Source organism: Panulirus ornatus, chromosome 56 (genome assembly GCF_036320965.1).
Source record: "Panulirus ornatus isolate Po-2019 chromosome 56, ASM3632096v1, whole genome shotgun sequence".
Taxonomy (NCBI): Eukaryota; Metazoa; Arthropoda; class Malacostraca; order Decapoda; family Palinuridae; genus Panulirus; species Panulirus ornatus.
In genome coordinates, this window is record NC_092279.1 from 18,034,944 (window position 1) to 18,060,940 (window position 25,997).

Here is a 25,997-nt window from a genome sequence, read left to right on the forward strand (position 1 = left end):
GTCAATCTTTCTGCACTCATTCTCTCCATGTGACCAAACCATTTCAAAACACCCTCTTCTGCTCTCTCAACCACACTCTTTTTATTACCACACATCTCCCTTTCCCTATTATTACTTACTCGATCAAACCACCTCACACCACATACAGTCCTCAAACATCTCATTTCCAGCACATCCACCCTCCTGCACACAACTCTATCCATAGCCCATGCCTCGCAACCATACAACATTGTTGGAACCACTATTCCTTCAAACATACCCATTTTTGCTTTCCGAGATAATGTTCTCGACTTCCACACATTCTTCAAGGCTCCCAGGATTTTCGCCCCCTCCCCCACCCTATGATTCACTTCCACTTCCATGGTTCCATCTGCTGCCAAATCCACTCCCAGATATCTAAAACACTTCACTTCCTCCAGTTTTTCTCCATTCAAACTTACCTCCCAACTGACTTGACCCTCAACCCTCCTGTACCTAATAACCTTGCTCTTATTCACATTTATTCTCAACTTTCTTCTTTCACACACTTTACCAAACTCAGTCACCACCATCTGCAGTTTCTCACATGAATCAGCCACCAGTGCTGTATCATCAGCGAACAACAACTGACTCACTTCCCAACCTCTCTCATCCACAACAGAAGTGGTAGAGGATGTGTGGATCAGGTGTTTGCTTTGAAGAATGTATGTGAGAAATACTTAGAAAAGCAAATGGATTTGTACGTAGCATTTATGGATCTGGAGAAGGCATATGATAGAGTTGATAGAGATGCTCTGTGGAAGGTATTAAGAATATATGGTGTGGGAGGCAAGTTGTTAGAAGCAGTGAAAAGTTTTTATCGAGGATGTAAGGCATGTGTATGTGTAGGAAGAGAGGAAAGTGACTGGTTCTCAGTGAATGTAGGTTTGCAGCAGGGGTGTGTGATGTGTCCATGGTTGTTTAATTTGTTTATGGATGGGGTTGTTAGGGAGGTGAATGCAAGAGTTTTGGAAAGAAGGGCAAGTATGAAGTCTGTTGGGGATGAGAGAGCTTGGGAAGTGAGTCAGTTGTTGTTCGCTGATGATACAGCACTGGTGGCTGATTCATGTGAGAAACTGCAGAAGTTGGTGACTGAGTTTGGTAAAGTGTGTGAAAGAAGAAAGTTAAGAGTACATGTGAATAAGAGCAAGGTTATTAGGTACAGTAGGGTTGAGGGTCAAGTCAGTTGGGAGGTAAGTTTGAATGGAGAAAAACTGGAGGAAGTAAAGTGTTTTAGATATCTGGGAGTGGATTTGGCAGCAGATGGAACCATGGAAGCGGAAGTGAATCATAGGGTGGGGGAGGGGGCGAAAATCCTGGGAGCCTTGAAGAATGTGTGGAAGTCGAGAACATTATCTCGGAAAGCAAAAATGGGTATGTTTGAAGGAATAGTGGTTCCAACAATGTTGTATGGTTGCGAGGCGTGGGCTATGGATAGAGTTGTGCGCAGGAGGGTGGATGTGCTGAAAATGAGATGTTTGAGGACAATGTGTGGTGTGAGGTGGTTTGATCAAGTGAGTAATGTAAGGGTAAGAGAGATGTGTGGAAATAAAAGGAGCGTGGTTGAGAGAGCAGAAGAGGATGTTTTGAAATGATTTGGGCACATGGAGAGAATGAGTGAGGAAAGATTGACCAAGAGGATATATGTGTCGGAGGTGGAGGGAACGAGGAGAAGTGGGAGACCAAATTGGAGGTGGAAAGATGGAGTGAAAAAGATTTTGCGTGATCGGGGCCTGAACATGCAGGAGGGTGACAGGAGGGCAAGGAATAGAGTGAATTGGATCGATGTGGTATACCAGGGTTGACGTGCTGTCAGTGGGTTGAATCAGGGCATGTGAAGCGTCTGGGGTAAACCATGGAAAGCTGTGTAGGTATGTATATTTGCGTGTGTGGACGTATGTATATCCATGTGTATGGGGGTGGGTTGGGCCATTTCTTTTGTCTGTTTCCTTGCGCTACCTCACAAACGCGGGAGACAGCGACAAAGCAAAAATATATATATATATATATATATATATATATATATATATATATATATATATATATATATATATATATATATATATATATATATTTTTCTTTCAAACTATTCGCCATTTCCCGCATTAGCGAGGTAGCGTTAAGAACAGAGGACTGGGCCTTTGAGGGAATACAATCACCTGGCCCAATTCTCTGTTCCTTCTTTTGAAAAAAAAAAAAAAAAAAAAAAAAAAAAAAAAAAACGAGAGGGGAGGATTTCCAGCCCCCCGCTCCCTCCCCTTTTAGTCGCCTTCTACGACACGCAGGGAATACGTGGGAAGTATTCTTAATCCCCTATCCCCAGGGATATATATATATATATATATATGTATATATTTTTTTATCCCTGGGGATAGGGGAGAAAGAATACTTCCCACGTATTCCCTGCGTGTCGTAGAAGGCGACTAAAAGGGAAGGGAGCGGGGGGCTGGAAATCCTCCCCTCTCGTTTTTTTTTTTTTTTTTTCCCAAAAGAGGGAACAGAGAAGGGGCCCAGGTGAGGATATTCCCTCAAGGGCCCAGTCCTCTGTTCTCAACGCTACCTCGCTAATGCGGGAAATGGCGAATAGTATAAAAGAAAAAAATATATATATATCATCTCATGAAAAAAAGAAAAAAGTATGAACACAGTTATTTTTGGGTCATCTAAAATTATTTGGTTAATGTTTAAGAAATAAAGTTCTGCAAAATACAGTTCTGTAGATAAAGCAGTGTTAACTAACAAGAAATATGTAAAAACAAGTATGCAAACAATCACACATATAAAAGATACATAGAAAACATTCATGCAGTTCGAAATCACATGTTGAAAAAATCACATTGTGTAATGAGATTAGGCACATACAGGGTATAATCACATATGGAAACAGTCCATAACTATTCTAAATTTACCAAGATTAAAAGCATCCAAGTTGCCTGCATGGGTTTTTCCCCATTCATTCACCCTCCCATGGCAACACTGAGAAAAATATGCTTATTTCTCGTGTATTTTCTTTAATAAAGTATAACACAGACATATTCTGGATGGAAACAAAAAAGTAAAAAAAAATATTGGGTACAAAAACCACTCTTTACATCAAGGGCAATGTTTCACTGTATGAAACTCTTCACATCCAAGAGAATAAGATTTTTCTTTTAAAGTAACTTGAAAGTGTTTTTAAATAAGTATCTAATAACATTAACTGTTTTCTGTGACAAAAGAATACTGAATTAATCAGTCCTGTTTACAAAAGAATAAGCTTACGTGGTGCAGTTGTTGGTTAGTGTATCTATGTAATACTAGTAGAAGTCCTTGGAATTACTGCACTAGTGTTGCCGTCTGCATGTGTTCTGTTAAGGGTGAGGCACTAAAAGGAAAAGAAATGGCATTGAAGTTCCCCAGTTTTGAAGACTCTTTTGCCGTGGCCACCCCCACGAGAAAGTTCCCAAAAGGAACTAGCATCAAAGAGCTTTGAAGACTGCTATGATTCTCTCTGTATACATTTGTTTCAAAACATTTCTGTAATTCTGGTTCAAACAGAGATTGTTCCTGTGAAATTTGCTCTGGGAGAAGCCTATCTATTTAGTATGGAAATATAAAAAGCATACACCACATGTAAGACAAACTTTGCAAAGAAAAGACATAGTAGGGAATATAAGGATTTCCTGTGAGTACCTGCAGAGGAGGGTATAGGGTTAAGATATCTGGAAAGCATGATTTCACAAAAAACTACATAGGAAAGTGAGACTGCTGTGGCCACCCCCTTGAGGGAGTTCTGAAAGGAACATGCATAAGAGATATAGATTGTCAGATATATATACAAAAATGAACAGAATGTGAAGAGCAGCACTTACTTTAAACATTCCTGGATGAATCCTCCACCAAGATCAGGCAGAAGGTCTTGAACACTGGACACCATTGAAGCTAATTCTACACCAGTTGGTACTGCTGATCCAACCTGAGCATATCCATTCATTCCACTAGTGTCAAGTGGACTCTGAAATTCAAATAAATCATAAAGATATTGCTCTAGCATTCATGTAATACACCTAATAAATGACTTCCCTCATTCCTCTTTTCTATTTCCAAGGCATGTGACATTAATTTGGCAAATTCTCATCCAGAAAGACGGAGGTTTACAAACTCAAAACAGTGATAGCACCCCACAATTCAACATGCCAAAGTTATTCTTCTACCCCCTTCCATCAAACTATTTTTACAAATGACAGCAACTTCAATATATTATATATTATATACTAAATTTTGGAGTACATTCTACAATTTTTGATGAATGACTATTTGTTTGTCTACTTATTAGAAGAATAAAAGGAAAAAATTGTGAGGGGTTAGCAAATATAATAAAAAGTTTCAAGAACAAAGTGATAGTCTTGTTAAGCTTTCAATGACAACTCTGTTTCTTCCCTTTTTTACTATGGGGTTATCCTACCAAATGGCTATACCCCAAGCCAAAGGGGGTATACTCACAAATCTTCCCCTTACCCCAACAACCACACCACCATATGTACACATAGATGACCTGACAAGATCTAAACAACTGCCCCTCCCAACTAAGTCTTAAATACCACCCCATTAAACATATAACCATCTGAAGCCACATTCTCCAGACAAGTATGAATTTCACTTTCTTATCAATGCTCTGGACACCATCCCTCCCTAAAACATTACAAACAGGTGATTAAACATATGTCAAGATTTTTCATGCCCACTATGCTAATACCACAATGGAGAAACTGACCACTTACTGCTAAATTGCTCTGTACTCTCCCTAAGTAGACATGCACAACATCACTATACTTTATGACCTGCCTGATGGATGTGGTTAACTTTCTAAGGACTGCAGAAGCTCCATACATGACAGAAGGGATCCACAAAAGGGTAAGAACAATAGAAAATGCCCAATATTATTAATAAAGAGTAATGGGAACTCAGCTCTAATCAAATTCAAACATAAACTAACAAACCTATTCATCAGAAAAACTTTTCCGCAATGTATGAATGCAAGTGATATACATGCACAACTGAGTAAAAAATATTCTTTTACTAGGCTGTATCATTAGGCGAACAATCTCATCAAAGACCTTCTCACTCCAAAGGACGCCAAAGTATTCCTACTACTTGAAGCAGCACTGCCTTGGGCTGAAAAAAAAAACTCTAGAAAGGAAGGCCTTGTTGAGATACCATAAGAGAACAAACTCATGAGCTACTGCTAGGACTCCCTGCAGGCAGACAACATCCAACTCAGTTTCCAAGTGTATCATTGGTACATTTGACAGAAGAGGAGCCTTAATCCTTAGGGTATGTCTTCCCCTCTCCCACCAATGCATACAATTCCGAAATTATCTCGACTTAAAAATAAGTTGAGAAGTATGCCATCGACAACTAAGGTTTTACACAATGACTACAACTGAAGCCTAACTGAGGGTGTGTAAGGGAACAGTCCCATACAGAATGGTAAAGATTACCTCTAAAAAGACACCCATGGACTTGTTCCCTAGTTTATCATTGTTACATGAGTTAAGGCCTGGGAACTTAAATTTTGGCATCTGCCTTCATCTCTCATATCAATGACACAGGGGTACAAGCTGACCTTGACATACATGACATTTGAGTGGTCACACAAGAAAAAAAAAAAATTAAATTTGAGGATTAAACCATCTAGTGTACTGTCCTCATGAGAAGTAAGTCTCTTAATCAATTGGACTAGAGTTCCAACCTCCTATAACACTGTAATGTCACTTGCCTTAAGAATGACCATCAAAACCTTAATACCATACACAATAACACAATGAAATACTAATACATCAAAACACAAATCAAATATGTCATGACTTGATGTCACCTCACTTCCATCCTGTGTATTGCAGGTTAATCAGGTGCTGTTTGCAGATGACATGGCTTTGTTAGAAGACTCTAAAGAGAAGTTCCAAAGGCTGGTAAAATTTTTTGGAAAAGTGTGAGTGAAAAGAGTGAGATTAGACATCAGCAAAAGATAAGTGAGGAGAAGCAGGAGGTTGAGACACAATGGTTTGAAAACAACTCTGAATAGGGAGAAACTGGAGGAGCTTGAGTGCTTTACGTATCTGGGATAGGAAAAGGCAATGGATGGAACCATAAGGGTTTAAGTGAGTCACATGACTGGAGATGGTGATAAAGCATGAGGAAGGAGATGTCAGTGTCTGTTATAGCAAAGAATGGTATTTCTCATGGCACAACAGTCATGCTATACGGGTTTAAGTGAGTCACATGATTTGAGATGGTGATAAAGCATGTGGAAGGAGATGTCAGTGTCTGTTATGGCTAAGAATAGTATTTCTCATGGCACAATAGTCCTGACAGTGTTGTATGGATGAGTCTTTGGCCTTGAATGTGCAATGCCTATATGGGTGTCTTGATTTGAGCATTTTAGAGTGAACGAACTGAAAAAGTCAAGAGCTCACAAATAAACTGAATGAGCTGTTTGAACACAAGCTCGCTGTATTCTGGATGTTCGCTAGTTTTCGTCTTTTTAGCAGTGTTTTCCTCAGGATGGATTTGACAGTGGCATCAAGAGCTTTCTTCATTACTTATTTCTTAGCCAAAAAGGAAGAGAAAATTGAGGAGAATGTGGTTAAGGCTACTGCCTATATATTGCTATTGAGTGAATGGCAATGACATTTGAAAAACTTTATGTGACAACAGAGGATTTTGAAATATCAATTAACCTTGAAGGACCCAGAATTGGGAAGGATACAAAATTCTGAAGAGCCATATAGGTCAAAGATCATTTAGCTGTAACTCTACACTTTTCAGCTTCAGGGGACTCATATAACATTAGTGTGATAATTCAGAAACATGCAATGTTTTGATTGAAACACTGATGGATTACATAACAGTAATAACTAAACAATAATCTAGTAATAATACAAAACTTATTAGCATAATCATTAGCTACACTTAAATACTATGAATGTATTGTAAATCTATTTGCTACCTTAATATCATTATATGTACTGAATAGAATAATGAACGAAATTCATATAATTATATATAAAAATTTCTCTCTGTCTCTGTCTGATACAGTACCTCTTTTTCTTCACTTTCTTTAGAATCCTCCAGTGCAAGATCCATAATGTCAGAAGCCAATCCCATCTCAGTCAACACCACATTAACAGCATCCCTGATGAAGCTGAGGCCTGAGATGTCTCCACCATGATGCTGAAACAAGAGTATTTTTTCCAGCTTTTCTAAGCACACAAGTCCTGTAACAGCTGAAGCAATATGCAGGTTTATCTAGCTGTTTCAAGTATGCTTGCTAGGTCTAAGACCTGTGCAGTCTGCCAGCTAGTATATAAGAAAAAATTATTCTGCTTTGTGGAATGGAACAAAGGATATATGTTAGAACAGTCTGCCTTCTCTAAACGGGTGGAGTTTATCATTGGAATGCTGCAGTACTTGGTTCAGAGATCACGACTCTTCTTGATCTATATAAATGACTTATAAAAAAAGCATGGACTTCTACCTGAACATGTTTGCATTTAATTCATAGGTCATAAGGATGTCAAAAGTGAGCAGGATTACATAATGCTTATAACAGGGCAAATGAAGTGGTCATAGGAAACCAGAGAAAGGTCTGTGGGGCTTAGCTATAGATAAGGGGTTCTGGTTATGATGCACTGTAAATGAGAGATAAGAGTGTATGTGAACAAATGAGGCTGTTCTTTATCTGCTCCAGGCACTCTCTCACTACATGGGAAAAGTGAGAGAAATTACTGTTAATTAAATTGTCGTTAAGTATAGAAAAGGTATATGCCGCAAAGGTATCATTCCAGGTAAGAAGGTTCAGCTTAGATGAAACTCAGGATGACAGTGCACATCGTGTCTTTGCTAACTGCAGTGATAAACACCTTGCAAACTTTACCATGGTCTAGGATCAGAGCTATATCTAATAGGTTGGATAAACAAAAAATTATTCTCATCAAAGTGCCCCCTTCTTACAAAAGTCATCCTGTGGCATAAAGTGGCACTGCATAGTAAGATGTTCCACTAAATTTCATTTACGTATACTTTTAACTAAATGTTTATGATGTGAAAATTATGTTTCTAGTGCATCAATTTGGTGTATTCCTCCTTCTTGGGATAAAAACATATCATTCTATAACACCAAATATGGACCTATGACTTAAATGCAAATGTCACTCTAACATATTATACCATATATTACTAATATGGAGAACAGGCATAACTAAAAGCAAATCAAATACTATAATGAAAGCAATAAAAACACACCTCAAAAAATTCCAAATCCCTGCTCAAAGGATATGATGAGCAATAGTCAGCAATGAATGTTCTTTCTTCAACACATGTGGACATCACCTGCAGAAATTTCTCAACACATTCACTTACAAGTGTGGGAGATGAACTGAAAATCAGAATGATCATAACATTATCAGTAATGGATGTGATGAAATATATGAAAATACAGTAACTTACCAAAACTTACCAGCAATTACATAGCAGCCATATACAACAAATACAAACACAATGGATAAATTGCTTGGACCAATCATATTGCTATGTACAGAATGCCAGATTTACATTCAAGTAATGTAGTGTAATCAAATACTTGAATTTCAAGATAATGTACGTCTTTTTTTTTTAAGTCATAATGCCTTTAATAATGAAGCAAAAGCTAAATATCACTAGATTTCTACCTCAGAAGCACTGGGAAATTTACTTGTGATCAATACAACCTTCTGACATTCACCTTCTCAGGAATGCTTGGTTTACTTTCAAGTAACATTCTTAATGTGCCATATTTCTGCTAGGAAATATACAAAAATGTTACAAAAAAGAAGGGCAAATTTATCTTATTTGATACCTAAGCATTCAAGACAGTGAGAGGCATTAACAAGACAGAACAAATTAAAATGATGTGGATGAAGTGCTGTCAATGAGATGAACCTGGTCATATGATGCAGTCTGGGAAAACTATGGAAGAGACTCTGAGGCTTAACTGTGGATGGTGGGCTCTGGCTCTGGTGCATTATACATGACATCAGGAGACTGGATGTGAGCAAATGAGGCTGTTGTTCATGTTCTTAGCACTGCCTCACTAAGGCAAATAATGTCAAACAAGTATGAAAGAAATTTAAAGTATGTATGTGTTACTCAACTCCACTTGCAAGTGGGTACACTGTGAGTGATAGCTCTTTTTCAGTAAGGCTGTCATCATCAATGGACAAAGGGGAGTGCAGTCAGTTGAAGGCCTTATTGCTTAAAAGTTGTCCACCATTCTCCCATCCCTAAATGAAATGCAACCTTGGGTCTGAAGATGCCCCATAAAAGGAGTACTGGGGTTGTATAATAACATACATAAAGTATATTAATTTACTTTCCTACCCAGGATCCCTTCTATGGGGCACCTACTGTGATCAGGAAAAATGATCTCTGGGGACTTGGGAGGCAGAATACTACGCATGCAACATGTATGTGTTATAGAATGTGACAGAGGGACAGGAACGTGAGGTAGAAAATACTCCCCTCCTGTGTTTTCACTTTCCAAATGTAGGAGTAAATGAAAGAGTCAAGTGAATTTTTCATCAAATTTGGTCATATAATCTTGCCACTAATTTGATATAGTGGGAAATGGTAAACAGGTATGAAGAAAGGAAATATATAAACCAAGAAATGGTGAACAGGTATGACAGAAAGCATATAAAATATACACCTACACACCAATTTTACAAACCATAGTCTTAAAAACTCTTGTTCTACAGAACTTTGCAGAAACAGTTATCTGACTGACAACAGTACAGCATGGATATGGTGGTCACACACATTTTAGGGTGCATGAAACTCGAAACATATGACATATTGATACAACTTTAGATCTATAAAGTACAAAAAGGACCTCTTCAGTGTGCCATAACACATACTTTTTCATACTGAGGGGAGCAAGACATCTTTGGTTTAAGATGGCTCTGAAGGTCAAGACTGCTGAAGACCTGGTAAGCTGTATTCTCTCTATGAGCTTAGAAACCCACTCTGGGTCATGGCACTGCTCACTCAAATATTCCATAAGTGTTGGAAATACTCTCTCATAGCAAGCTGATATTCTGAAAAGAGTAAAATTAAAAGTTCTGTATCATTAAAATATCTAGGGTGTGTATTATCTGTCTGTAAATTATTTAGCAAATTATAATCAAGAGTACAATCACTTTCATAATAAGCTGAAATAACTCACTGGCTTACTATGAAGAAATAATTCCAAAGACACTGACAAACAGAAGCATTAACACAAGAAGTCTTAAAAGGGACATTTTCTCAATACATAAATTTGCCAGTTGTCAGAATGAAGGCTTTGAGGGTGTTCAGCACAAATGTTTTGCAAAGATATATCCAACTGGGAACATCAATAAATGTGCCATATGCCAGTATGTCCAGTACACATGCACAATCCAATGTTCTTTGTTGCTACATTTCCAATGTATAATATCTCATTTCCAATGTATAATATCATTTGTTCCCAATCTCAAATGCAAGATTTAAGAATATGTAAATCATGTAAGACAATTAATTCAAATATACTAATGAAACACTGTTCTTTAAATAAAGAAGGGCTATACCTAAAGAACAATCTTTCCTTACAGAAATGAAATCTATCAACAGGAAATATGTGTAAAAAGAACTTGAACAATTTATCATCTTTTCTTTTATTTCACACTTTCACAAAGGAGGTTGAAGTCTGAAGACTGGCAAACTGAAAGAATCAAGAAATTTCTAATCATTCCAATATACCTGATAATTGAAAAAAAAAGTTGGTCTCATTTGAGAAAAATATTGTGGGAACAATGAATAACCTACACCTTCTGCATTTGGTTATATTCTTTAGCCAAATAAATACTTCAGTTCCATTAAATGTCTGTTCTGTATTCTTACAAACCAAAATGTTCTTCAACATTCGTTTTCTAATATCTCTACTTTGCTTTTTCTGACCTGTATTTGTATCTATCAAATTTTCTTTCAATCAATTTCCCTCCTTATACCATTTACTAAATGCTACCTTCATATTTCGTTATATAAAAATCTATCCTCTTAATACAAGCAAACAGCATCAGCTTCAATTACATATCAGCTTAACCAATATGCAAAATCAACCATATGTTTTAAGCACTACTGTTGTAGTATGAAACAAATTTGTGTAGATTTGTTTGCAACTAAAATGCTGGAGAACATTCGACATTAGCTACTCTAGTATGGGGCTTCTGCAGCTGAGGTTGCACTCATTGCAAGAACAGTGAAATGAAGGACTACTTTTGAATTAAAAGATCTATCCATTGACAATGGTACAGTTTTGAAGAAGGTGACGTCTTGTTTAAAATGTAATCATTTGCAGGCAGAGTCCAGTAACAACTGTCTGATGTAAGAGAAACTGTCATACGTGATTAAACAGATTTTTTCTTTGGTCATAACCATTGTCAGACTGAGCTTGAATTTTCAGTTGGTTGCCTTTCAAACAGTGACGAGGAAAGACCTCCAAACAAACTGAAAAGGAATGAACCAAAAATATTCCCTGAAAAATAACTACTTTGTTGCAGCAGTCTCAATATTGAAGGTACACTGTGTAAAGGATATTTTCAAATACTCTATAAAAAGAGATCCAAAAGTTTGTTATTGTGCTTAAATAAAACATAAATATTCAAACAAATTGATATATAACTCTACAAAGTGAAATGGTGTTTAAACCAGTTCAGCACCCTTCAGCTTATCCTGTTCTGCAACCAGGCATACAAGATACTCCAGCAGTACTCTCTGGCATATGTAAAGATATGTGTATGTTTTTTTGTTAAAGGTATTTTCTCAAAGAAATGAGAATACTGCAAATTTCCATAACATCCAATCACCAAGGTGCATATGTTGTACAGGCTCTCTGACATTTCCATACAAACTGATCGGTGTAAGGAAAAAATTCAAACTGCAGCATTTGGTAACAGTGTGGCATGCCACTAAAATCAACTGCAGGATAGTTCAAATCAAGGCAGGTACAGCCAATTCAAGAATGGAAATTTCATATGCTATGTGATGCCGTCAGAGTAAAACTTCCAATTACCTACATATGTAGTAAGAAGCAATTAATCTTCATGTAGGCTGATGATGCAGAATGCATCATTAAGGCATCTGTGATTACATCAACCCATCCTGCTTGCTCTAAGAGAGCATATACCTCACGTTCAGCTGATGGCCATGCAGGCAGCATAAGTTTCTTAGTAATTTTTTCTCATTTTGTTTTCATATCTACAGGGTGAGTTTTTATCCATATGTATTGTACAATACATTATGTACCATCCTGAATGAATAAACCCATGAAATTATTTACATGTGTATGAGATAATATAAAAAGTAGAGTTTTGGTTACTGACATATTCCACAGTTTGTAATTACCATTTCACATTCATATAATACCTATATTCTCTTTATCTAGAAATGTAAAAGTGAATGAAATGCCATCCTACTTCATAGCAATAGAAGTAATACAATAGTATTTCTGCTACTTTTGACCATTTTTCACTGCTTTCTCTCTATATGTATGTCTGTTCAAAATAATCATGGCTATAAAACTCACAACTCACACATTCTCTCAGTCTGTAAAGATACCAGCCAAACCAGTCACATGCAGTGTTATCCAGGTCAAGTGGGTACTGACAACACTGGCTCCACTTTCGGCAGAAACATCTGGCTAATCTTGGTCAACTTTCAGTGTTAGAAGAGTCAGTATCCATAAAATCATTCTCCACATGATCTGAAGACTCATTCTACTATTACAGGCAGATACTGACAACAAAGTCTGAATATTGTTTCAAACACTAAAAATCAGCTCAATCATTATAAAATGAGTCTCATGGATTATTGCTTTATATAAAAACTAACGCTACCTCGTTAATGCGGAAAATGGCGAATAGTATGAAATAAAAACTATCTTTTCTGAATTTCAACTGAAAAAATGAAAACCTACCTTATTTCAAAGGCCTCATTATAAAAAAGCCTGGCAGCTGGTGGATGGAGTGCGATAAACATTTGCAGAGAAGAGAATGTGTCTAGGAGATATATAATGATATTGTGAAGGTCTGCCATGGACAGACTTTCATTACGGACTCCAAGGGCCATTGGTATATACTCAGCCACACCCAGCTTCTCTTCTACTTTTTCCAAGCCCTGGAAAAGGAAGAATACAAAAGTAACAATAAAAAATATTCTTATGAACCCATCCACATTCAGCTGTCTGAAATATCTGAAGCAATAAATCCTTGCTTCCACTATCATGAACGACAATGATGATACTTGGCTGACCACACTTTCTTTCTATCATCATCTATATCCTATAAGAATTCTATGGAGGTTCAGGCAGAAATTCCTTCACAATCTAGTCTTAGCACATCTACTAGTCTTCCAAAAATACACCACTCTTAAATACATGCTTCCTAACTGTCCTGTCCTATCTTTAATCTTTTACATTATTTCCCAGTGACAGTCTCCACAAGCCACTAGTAAATTAAGTACAACAAGAATCAGTGAACAAAATTAACTTACAAGACTGATGGAAGACACTGTTTGTGACAGATCATCGTAGTATCTAGGTTGATGTGAGAAGATATTATCGATCATTTTGGCCAGCAGCTGGCTGTTGGTGGGGCCATACAGTATACAGAGATCGAGTAGCTTGCATATATCAAATAAGTAGTTTTCATAAATGAGATCACCAAATACTGATGGGGTTATATGACATGTCTGAAAAGAGAGAAAAAATAATTTTTGCCCCTCTCAAGAAAACTGTATAACCGAAAAAATCATCAAACACTCAAATCTATTTATTTACATGACCTGTTTCCTAAAAGACATTCAAGTTAAATTACCTCTGATTCTTTATAAGTGGACATACGAACGTATATCAAAAACACCAGGTGATGCAGAGATTCAACAGTTAGTCTGAAGTAATCAAGTAAATCATCTTCATACCATCTGTAGCTACTGGCTAAGTATGACTCTAAACACTCATGGATGGCTGGGTCATACACCACTTGTGACCAAAACCTGCAATGGTTTGAAGGAAGATAATGAACTACATTATCAGCGAGTGGATTGCAAACTATTATTACATTAGTACAAATGCAGTGCTCCATTGGCCCAAGGCAAAGGAACCACATATTTACCTAATACTTCTATGCATACCATTCTGAAAACAAGAGGATATCTATGTTGGAGTAAGTATTGATTTTCATGCTGAAATTAAATAAAACAGTTACTGTATATCTATAGTTGCAGCCTCTAAAAATCCTGCAGAAATGCAAAGAAAGGCAGGTAAGATGGCTACACACTGTAAAATTTTATGATAATCTAATTAGAAATGATTATACTGTATACTTAAATTTGAATGTCGGTTTGTGGCAGGGGTGTGTGATGTCTCCATGGTTGTTTAATTTGTTTATGGATGGGGTTGTCAGGGAGGTGAATGCAAGAGTTTTGGAAAGAGGGGCAAGTATGCAGTCTGTTGTGGATGAGAGAGCTTGGGAAGTGAGTCAGTTGTTGTTCGCTGATGATACAGCGCTGGTGGCTGATTCATGTGAGAAACTGCAGAAGCTGGTGACTGAGTTTGGTAAAGTGTGTGAAAGAAGAAAGCTGAGAGTAAATGTGAATAAGAGCAAGGACATTAGGTACAGTAGGGTTGAGGTAGCACTAGGAAAAGACAACAAAGGCCACATTCATTCACACTCAGTCTCTAGCTGCCACGCAATAATGCCCGAAACCACAGCTCCCTTTCCACATCCAGGCCCCACACAACTTTCCATGGTTTACCCCAGATGCTTCACATGCCCTGGTTCAATCCACTGACAGCACGTTGACCCCAGTATACCACACTGTTCCAATTCACTCTATTCCTTGCATGCCTTTCACCCTCCTGCATGTTCAGGCCCTGATCGCTCAAAATCTTTTTCACTCCATCCTTCCACCTCCAATTTGGCCTCCCACTTCTCATTCCCTCCACCTCTGACACATATATCCTCTTTGCCAATTTTTCCTCACTCATTCTCTCCAAATGAACAAACCATTTCAACACACCCTCTTCTGCTCTATCAACCACACTCTTTTTATTACCACACATCTCTCTTACCCTTTCATTACTTACTCGATCAAACCACCTTACACCACATATTGTCCTCAAACATCTCATTTCCAACACATCCACCCTCCTCCGAACAACCCTATCTATAGCCCATGCCTCACAACCATATAACATTGTTGGAACCACTATTCCCCCAGCGCACATGAGAGGTAGCGCTAGGAAAAGACAAATGATGTTACTAAACTCTGCCTGTTTGAGGTAAAACCTCAAGTGACAAGCCACCTTTTGTGAGTCTGTATCACCATCAATTATCAAAAGCAAGCAGTCTCGATAAAGAACTTCTCACTTTAAAAGTACCCATCTAGCCCCTGCTACTGATTGCACTGCAGGTTTTAAGCTACACGAGCTTCAGGAAAAGAGGTTCTGGGGTCATATAACAATAATATTAAAATAAATATTCCTTAAATACTATGATATTATGATAATAAGGACAGTATGGGAGATCAATGAGGGTGCCTCATCATACAACTTATAATCTTCTGACATTAGATAAATGAGAACATAAACATTATATAGATTCATTGTCTTATAACTGTCTAAATTCAATTACTGCATCAGGATTGATTGCTCACTTGTGATGGGGCAAATTAAGAAGATTTCGCAAATCTTGTTCTAAAAACTCCATCTGTTCCAACCATGTCTCACAAGCACCAGGAAGATGGGAACCATCTTCTTCTGGCAACGGGGGTGGAACATACTTGACGTAAGTACCTTTCTGTGCCCAGCATATGTGCTGTTTGGAAAAAAAAAGAAGGAAATATTTGATTAAGCTGAATACACAACAAAATGAAAAATTTTCTGGCATGCTGCAAAATATGACAAGGAAAAGTTAAGAATATGCTAGTCCAGTAATTGACAGGGTATACTGTGTTTGGAATTCATATCAAAATACTGGTTTTCCAAAAATCTTGACATAGTATCTATGAAAATCATGGCTAAAAGCTTCCACCCCTGATGTTTCTGGTGAGAGATCACTGGTCTTCCCAACCACTGGCTATCCATTCAGCCATGTTAGCACCAGTTCACTTGTTTCAGGCCCAACTCTACCCAAACAGAGACTGCTACAGAGATGGCATCACTAACCTACTCTCTGCAGGCCAACTAACAGCTCAGAATTCAGAGACCAAGGGCACCAATCCAAAGGCAGTCACAGATGATTAGAGAGACAGAAAAAAACAAAAGTAAGTGTTAGGAAACAAAATGCCTGTGGGACACTTCCTCAAAAAGAAACGGTTTTTCAGTTTCAAAAACCTACACTTCTTTTCTTGCTGTCTGTCCTATGAGCTTGAAAGCACATCCACATGAAAGAGGAGGGTTTAGAGAAAAACTTTTGTATAAGAAGACAACATACACAAGCGAAAATAATTTTGTCAACAGTGGCTCAGAGACTGTTTCTTCTGAAAGCAGAATCCCCACAGCCACACAAGGTTGATCCATAAAGACCAAACTACAGGAATATTTGACAAAATATGTAGATGAGAGCCAAAGACCCTTTTCTTGATGTCCTTCAGCAAATGGTTTCTGAAGAAAGCTACAGAAAAGATGATCTTCATCAGAACATGTGTTCCAACATACACAAAGAGATAATCTTTGCTGAATGGGGTTTCATCTTTCTAGGGTACACAAATAATTAGCCCCCTTAATAATCTCTGGTAAAATTCAAAGCGTCTTTAGATTTAACTGGACACAGTATGATACTTTATGGACAGTCTTCCCATTGTTCATGACAATCAGGCTATTTCTAAATCTAATCATTTCATTTAAAAAAAAGAATCTTGGCTTTGGGTTTAGCTTATCCCATCAGAGATTGTCATTAACAAATTAAAGATTTTTGTGTCTGGCCACATTATGTAATTCACTAACTTTCCTTCCAGGGATCAAGGCTAATTGGAAAAAAGTTTTCAAAAGAAGACAGTGAGGAGCTGAACTGTCTGGAAAACTATTGTAAAGGGTGTTTAGTATTTTTTGAAACCTCTCATCTAATCTTCTCAGGAAGAAAGATAAGGAAAATTGACTTCAAACAGGGCTTGTTATATTAATATCAAAACCCAGAGGTAAAGGTTTTTGAATGGCACTCTTGAAGGAAAAAGTCTAAAGAACTCTAAATGTAAGGATTTAGTTATGTTTGAAATATCAGATTCTTCACAAAAGGACTGAAAGGTTTCTTTTTGCTGATATAAAAGTGCTTTTGAACCTCAATCCATGGAACCGAAATGACCCTCCATAGAATGGAGGCCTAATCTGATTCAATGCATTCATTTTGACCTTCAGAGGTGTTAGAGGCCTCTAAGGCATGGGTGTTTGGAGCTTCTACAAGTCATTTCACCAAACTAAAACTTCCAAAATGCTCCTGGGAAGCCCTACTTTGAAGATATCTGTTTTCTGTAGGAAAGAATTAGTCTGTATCTTTACCATGTTGGTGCACTGGGCTGCAAAACTGCATTTTCCCATTAGTTACTCTAGCTAACATTGAGACGCCAAAGCCTGGGGCCATGAAGCAATTACAGCATTTGTGGAATCATTAGCTTTGTCCCTGGGTACAAAGAGTGCCATCTGAGAATTCCAATCTACTCTGGACATGAAAACTTCTGACTTAAGAAGAAAGCAGGACTTGTTAAGGTTGATGAAAGACCCATCATTTAGAAGGCTGGAAATGAAGTGATACAAATGAAAATAGAGAATCAGGTAAAAGCAAAATGTTGGTTAGAAAATATGAGCAATCTGCAATATGATCATTAAATGAAAAAATACTTCTCACTCACCAATGCAGGCACTCGCTTATCAATGCCTGGGGTGTTTACTATGATAAATTTCCTTTCAAGAGGTTCTATTACTTCACCCTCTTCCTGAAATAAGAAAAGATAAAAAAATGTTGAAATTTTTCATGTCAATGAAACTACTACTGCGCAGGTTAAGCATTTATCTTTCATGTGTCACACATATTTCTAACACTCAGCATCTGTATAATCCAAGCAGAAAAATATAACAGCTAACTTAAATGAGAAGGAAATGCACAGCAAGATATCAAATTCATATGATGCAATAATCTATGAAAGCATACCATTTGAGAGCAACATACTTGCTCTTGATGTTTCCAGTCAAAACCCAAAACCACCCCATCTCAAATTCTGGTTTCAATGAATAACAAAACTGATAATTTACCAGTTACCCCAGCACTGTCGCTGGGGTAGATAGGAAGTGGCACAACAGCCACTTGAAAAGTCATCTGTTTCCTGACATTCATCTGCACTTGATGTAATACTCAATAATGGGTGCATCTAATACATTTCAGCTAGAATACCAACTATGATAAATCTTGGCTGCTTGAGAGGTTAAACAAGGCCTTCATTGATTCTCTCAATTTTCTGGCAGCATTTCACCTATCAATACATCAATCAACTCCACATTTTCTCTGATATTCATGACCCTCACCAATATTGCTTTATCTAGTACCGAGAAATAAAACATTGATCCAATTCATCCGCATCCACTCTTGTATTTTCTAAATAATAGCTACTACAATAGTATACAGGACAGAATCACTTAATACCTAAAGCCAGTTTTGATGCATTGCAAAACTGATAAATCAGCAAAGTAATGACATACAATTCAGTATTCTACATAAAATAGAGGCACATGTTCTAGCTTCATGATCTTCTTTCTACTTTTGCTGGATTAATGTTTCATATAAATAATGAGTTAAGAATGTGGATTACAGGCTATCATCATTGCTCTTATCAATGAATAATATATAACCTGACAGTAAGCAGGGTCATGATGGAGAGGGAAACTATGTTACATAAAAAAAATAAGCAAAATGCCAATAGATATTAAGGCAAAAAGATAACCAATTTATCTAAATATCACAAGTAGCATACTGGCGAGACCTAGTGAGTAAAGGATTATTTTCCTAGCTACTGAGAAGGTGCGCTCCACTGGATGGCATCATTAGGTTAGAGGTAAACATCGGGTTTAGATGTCTATAAATGAATTAGAAATAGACCCCATGTGGGGCAAGTAAATTTGTGAAGGGCAATTGGACACCTACAACATCCTGAAATCATGTGCTTGGGCCTTGCAAATGTGCAAGGTCCTTTGAAAATGACTATACTGTAAACAGCTGCTACAAAACATCCATCTCACACTTTGTTCATATCTTAAAGAGCTTTATTTGATTTGTATAGTTTCTAATTCGATCCACTTCATAATAGAACATTTCCAACACATCTGCAAGACTCAGATCCAGTCATGTTTGCCTTACAAATAATATGATGCATCTCCTCAATATCAAGGGAAATTAATAATCATAAGACCCTAGACACAAGTGATCTTGTTTCATGCAGTTTTGATTACTTTGAAAATCGATATACCATCTATATAAAGATCTATTGAATCTGAACAAAGAGCTAATAGGATGTTTTGTGTCAAGTGTCTGCAGGAGAGTCTTTTGCGAATATTCTTTTACATAATGCGAGAACATTCGCGAATCTCTCTGGGACGCTGTAGCACCAATCGGCTCCTTACATTCTGCACACCTGGAATAGAAAGGTTTCACCCCAGTATTTCTTTGATTCAAAGCCCTACTCATTGTATGGGGACTTCACCCTGTGAGAGTAGGAGGTGCTACATGTAAAAAATTACATCATATATTAATATACAGTGCAAAGAATTCATTAGTATCCCTTTCGCACACATAATTCGTCTGAAAACGTGATTCTGGTTCCAGATATATCACCTGCCACTACCTTTCTAATCCCTTCCCACCGGGAGAACCGTGGTAACAGCTTGTACACAGTAACTTGATCAAGCCGTCTCAAAAGTCTAGTTTAAAGATTTATTTCATTTACTAACCTTTGACTTTTCCAAACTAGGGTCTTCGCGCCAGATACCTATTTTTGGTCTAGCACCCCCTTTGGGTATAGCTCCGGTACTGCTCATCTCTGCTCAAAATATTCTTCCTTTTCGTACGGCTTACACATTCAAAAAACGGGGGCTTCACGATCGTAAAACTCCCACCTCGTACCTTACAAATGAGTTATAAGTAATTACACTTAGTCTCGTTGTGATATTTACTAATGAGCACAACTGTCGGTGATCACGTTAACAACCTGGACAGCAATCAGCTGCCTTGTGTTGTCAGGCCAGCGAACACTTCTATCAGCAACACAGGTGGAGCGACTCTCACCTCCAGCACCCAAGCAGACTCACCACATTGCCAGCGAATATGTAACTCCTCATTTTCAAAGGAATTAAAAACAAAAAATACTTGTATGTCAAAATTCTGTGGCGCCTAAGTACAAAGTTCCTCAACTGCGCCTTAAAGGTCATTATAATGAATAATCAAGTTATATATCACTAGCTAATCAGTAAAGTGAACCAAGTAATGTTTCATCCCGTGGCGTAATCTTTAACAATACAGCTGAATAAGGAAATCCCACACACATACTTCGTTCCACAAAACAGTAAAGACTGCATGGAGAGGGACAGATACACTTCCGAGCCCCACATGTCACTAAAGACAATATATAGACAAACATACATAACGAGCATAACTCACAGTATCGCCCTTATGATACTGACTGTATGATCCAATTCAAAGTCTTCTTGGACTGGTCTTTTGTCATCTAAGAGAAAAGGTCATCCATAGTTTCATTCGTCCGTAAAGGACATGTTAATAAGAGGTTACGCTCAAATGGAAAGTTAAATTTTGCTCATGAAAGCCATAACTGACTGCGGATTTGATCTGATTTTGTGAAATCTGTAAAGCACTAGAACCTAAATGTTCTATAAGTGTTTTCAGCGGTACACCACGGAGGCCAATAAATACCTGCTTGTACTGCATAGGTAGGAGGTTTATTCTCTAATATCATACAACTTCCTAAATTTATGTATACTGTCTGCATTATAACCACGTCCTCAATAATTCTATTCCATTCATCCTACACTCTTACGATAACAGTACTTTACACCTGTTTCAGCAAGATTAATTTCAGGGTAAGTCCTCTGGTGTGTGTGTATAATTACTCACAGTAATCACCCATTTGTAATGTATGGAGAAGGAGTTTTACACTGTGTGTGTGTGTGTGTGTGTGTGTGTGTGTGTGTGTGTGTCACATATGGCTTGCAACCATTTTTTCATTTACTGGCAGGATTGACGACAATGACTAAAATCAAGTTAGAAAGATTTCCCTTCTACTCTGTGGGCCCGTCTTCAATGCCCCTCTTGTTGCCCTGTCAGCTTATGCCTTCATCAGCCCCGGTTTACGAGTGTATCTCAAAGAGTCAGAAAATATCCACCTGAAAATACGACACTGATGTATATAACAAGATATATACTTAATAGGTAGGCACGTAGAATACACACACACACACACACACACACACACACACAAAGAAGAAGAAGAAGAAAAAGGTATCCATGCAGTGAACTGGCCTACCTAATCTGAAGAAATATATCTAACTGATGTACAAACACAAAAGGTGTGGATGCGGAGGCAACTACACACATCAGGGAAAGCTTCTCGCTGTGCATCCTACTGTCCTGTACCTTACACAGGTTTAACGGGCCTCCTTGCTGTTCCCGGCCTTAGGGTCAAGCCACACACAGATGTGAGTGCATATCTACATGAAAAACTAATTTGGGAAAAATTCTATATATCAACGAAGCTCTGTTACAATATTTGGGTTGTTGTTGGTTGGGTCTAGAACCGTTTGCGTTCTCCGTTAGTACTGTGTGTGTGTGTGTGTGTGTGTGTGTCCAGACCCGTGATATTTTTACAGCGAATAACAATGGACTGGACATTCAGTTGTCTTATAATACATGGAGAATAAGTTGTATTTTCTTGTAATACATGAAGAACGATAGTACCAGGTGCTCGAATTGTTCAATCGATGTTAGCACGAGAAATATTTCCTCGAAATTTATACAGTATTTACATGTTTTCATTACATTTTCTCCCCCAAACATATGCTTAGGAAGGGAGACAGGAACATTTTGGTCCAAGGGTCACTGTTCTTAGGGTACAAGTGGTAATGGTTCCATAAATCGCGACTGGAATTTTCTTCCAAATCGTTTGTTTTTTAAGTCAGGTCAGGTTTTATGTGGATGCAGAGGAATATCCCTATCACACAATTCGTACTTTTTTTTTACCGACTGGTGCCCTATAAAACGCAGGGATTAATATCCACATCCAAATTGATTAAACTAACTTGTGGCTTATCTGTGATAGGCTATACGTCATACGTAATTGAATTCTTAACCGCAAATGAGTATCCTGTCATTAATTAAGCATAAATTTCCTCATCTCATCCCTTCCTGATAAAACTGAAACTTTCACTGTCTTATTACCGAGATTACGTTACGTTACCATATCATAGTTTATTCATAATTAATTGAGCCCTAAAGTGGGAAGGTTTCGAAGTACAGATAAGATGCTGAGTCAAATCAAAGACTAACGACCTAACGAACTCAATCAAGTTCCTAGTATTTCTTTTTAAGAGAATTTACTTCCCCTGCCCACCTTGCGTTGACTATATACCCCCTACTCACCCGTGGTAAATGTTTACCCCCCATGCCCACTTGAATATTTCCCCTACCCACCTGTGCTGAATGTTTACCCCAATGCCCACTTGTGATGAATATTTCCTATTTCCCTCATTTTTTTTTTTTTACCCCTTCCAATCTGCGTTGAATGTTTACTCCTCCTCCCTCGTCTCCTGTGCTGAATGTTTACCCCTGGGCCTCCTGTGTACCAGGTTTTTACCCGTGATAAATCATCATCCCCTGTTCTCTTTTGACGTCCCCATGCCCTCATTCGATGAATGTTTACATCCCTGCACGGAATATCTATATTTCATAGATTATTAAAGGTATCACATATTACAAAACGGATAATCATTACTGAGGATGTCAACTACAAATTTCTAAGAAATATCTTAGCTCACCTGAGGACAGCGCGTCAAGATGGCAGGCTTGTTGCCGTAGGGAGAGGGTTCGTTGTCTAGGAGAGGCGAGGAGGTTTATTGCCTTGGATAGGGAAACAAGTTGGTTTATTACCTTGAGCAGGGAGGTGAGCAGGTTTATTACCTTGAGCAGGGAGGTGTGCAGGTTTATATCCTCGGGCAGGGAGGTTGAGTAAGTATATTGCTTTGTGCTTGCTGGATAAAACGTATGAAACCAGATTACTCCACAATCGATGGAACTCAGTAAATAATGTAATGACATAGGATACTAGAATGAATTATACAGAGTGTAAGATTACGCTGCATAAGCGAATATAAAACGATATTTGATAAGTTTATTAGTTGTACGTTTCATGATAATTTCCGTCATAATTATGAACTCTAATAATTTAGAAACAAAACGATATCACGGATTATTCGATTTACAGTTAACTGTCAATGCATTGTGTTACGTGGTTTTTGTTGCTAAGATTCGCCAGAATGTACTTCACCTAACTCGGAGACAGTTTGTCTCTGTAATACTTCATAACATGTCAAAATAATGTTTCGCTGATGAGTTAACAAATTACAGAAAAAAAGGTAAGCCTGGGGTTAAGCCCGTATGGGTTCGAGTCTCGGTCGCAGCAATGGGTCCACAGTCCCCGCAGCTGTTCATCCTCCTCTCAAGGCAGTTACACGAGCCAACATGAAAAAGAAGCGTTACTATTTTTTCAGTTTTTTTGCTAACATCTATTTTTTTTTTTCATACTATTCGCCATTTCCCGCGATAGCGAGGTAGCGTTAAGAACAGAGGACTGGGCCTTTGAGGGAATATGCTCACCTGGCCCTCTTCTCTGTTCCTTCTTTTGAAAAAAAACAAAAAAAAAAACATTACGAGCAATTATATATATATATATATATATATATATATATATATATATATATATATATATATATATATATATATACCAATCGACGAATGGTCACGGGGTGGAGTGAGGGACTGCAGACTAAAGCTCGTGTTAACCTTCACAGAAAACGGCTCACATAGGAAAGTGACGCTGCACATCAAGTCTTGATTAGGGTGTTGACGGGCGATCGTGCAGCTCACCCTCGAAAAGATAGTTCAGGTGGTGTAATGCACCTCATCCTTGATATGGGAGCCGAGTATTTTCACAAAATTCACAGGGTTGTAAGTGGACATATATTTACCCAGCATTTCTGGTGTAAGGGACAGGGGCGTATTGGGAACTCGCCAAGGTAATTACGAAAAGCTGAAAGCGTGAGTGACGTTTAAGACCACATTATTTTCTTCATTAACAAAATAGTCTGGAATTTTAACATACTGTGGCTGTTATTTATTGTGGTCACTGAGCAATACTGTAGTTTAGAGAATTAAGCACTTTTTGAGTTATTTGGTTATAATGCTATTAGAGTTTTGAGTTATTGGGCAATATTTCTATTAGATTTAGAAGACCAGTTTTATATGAATATGATATAATGACGTTTGTTACAAAGATACGGTTGATAGCATTAATGGAGTTCTGTTTGATGAAAAATAGAAAAAAAATGTTTTTGAAGGCAGAAAATATCGTTATGAACATTTGTCAGTATATTTACGAATGCTGCAAAACGGACACAAAGGTTTCATTGGTCACCAGTGTAATTCAATGAAACATAAGTGTACATACATACATGACATAGGATGGGGGGAGAAAGAATACTTCCCACGTATTCCCTGCGTGTCGTTGAAGGCGACTAAAAGGGGAGGGAGCGGGTGGCTGGAAATTCTCCCCTCTTTTTTTTTTTTTATTTTCCAAAAGAAGGAACAGATAAGGGGGCCAGGTGAGGATATTCCCTCAAAGGCCCAGTCCTCTGTTCTTAACGGCTACCTCGCTAACGCGGGAAATGGCGAATAATATGAAAGAAAATTTTAAAGTCAGGTTTGGCAACATCGGGGAGATCTAATTAATTTCTTGATTCTCCTCTTGAAATCTTTTTCCGCTTCCACCTAAGAGTACCATGATTCGGCCATGTCGGTCACTTACAAGAAAAAAAAAGTACACTTCGCAGGCCTTATGTACAGTAAGCGGGAAACGAATTAAAAAATTACACAATTGTATCATACGGTCTTCATAAGATAATCGAACGAAAAGTGGTTTTGGCTTTGTATGTACAATTGGAAGATGAAGAAAACAAAAGATCATTTGTAAGCGTCTAGACGCACCCTTAACCCCATTTTCGGGATAAAATTATCAAGAATTAGAGGCGCATCATCTGAGTTTTCATCTCTTTGTTCGTCGCCATTAAGGCAAATCTTGTCAACCGATCTTTCCCTCACAGTCCAGCGTAACCTGGTTTTCACAGACTCTTTGTACAACTAAACAATGATCTCATTGGTGCTGCATTGGTTACAGGCTGGATTAAAAAAAAAACCTGAGGCAATCGATTTATGTCCTGTAAGCCGCTGTATTCATACATCTCTACATCAGGGACTTACACTTGTGACCCGCCAGTGTAGGGTGTAGATTTCCACATCTTAACCAAAACATCACATTCTACTACGGTCTGTTGCACAGTATGACTTAGGTATGATCTAGTTCTAAAACTTTTGCGCCTTGTCATTCCATGCTTCTGTTTTCCCCAAGTTTCGCCACTGTATAATAACGGCCTGTTGAGTGTGTTTGTTAAATCTGGTTTTCAAGTTATGCTGTGCATCGTCTAGAAATGGTATAAAGATGATAATCCTACAGAAAGATTCTGCGCTTCCTGTAGCGATATTAGCTGTGTTAGCTTACCTTGAGCAACGTTTAAGGGTAATTCCGCTATCTTCCTTTCGAGGGACTAAAGGGGGTTAGAATAA

General features: G+C 37.9%; 1 protein-coding gene across 1 annotated transcript in view; it reads right to left on the minus strand.

The window, feature by feature from the left end:
• LOC139765976 (activating signal cointegrator 1 complex subunit 2) overlaps positions 1-20,398 on the minus strand; it is a 45,561-nt gene extending 25,163 nt beyond the window's left edge. Inside the window, exons 1-10 of the mRNA XM_071694003.1 lie at positions 20,045-20,398; positions 17,956-18,039; positions 15,766-15,926; positions 13,926-14,103; positions 13,603-13,800; positions 13,028-13,227; positions 9,951-10,130; positions 8,302-8,434; positions 7,099-7,230; positions 3,870-4,012 (exon numbers count right to left, since the gene is read on the minus strand). Coding sequence (XP_071550104.1) covers positions 3,870-4,012; positions 7,099-7,230; positions 8,302-8,434; positions 9,951-10,130; positions 13,028-13,227; positions 13,603-13,800; positions 13,926-14,103; positions 15,766-15,926; positions 17,956-18,039; positions 20,045-20,131 — 1,496 coding nt within the window. The 5' untranslated portion in view covers positions 20,132-20,398. The remainder of the gene's footprint in view (positions 1-3,869; positions 4,013-7,098; positions 7,231-8,301; positions 8,435-9,950; positions 10,131-13,027; positions 13,228-13,602; positions 13,801-13,925; positions 14,104-15,765; positions 15,927-17,955; positions 18,040-20,044) is intronic.
• Between the last annotated feature and the right edge of the window lie 5,599 nt (positions 20,399-25,997).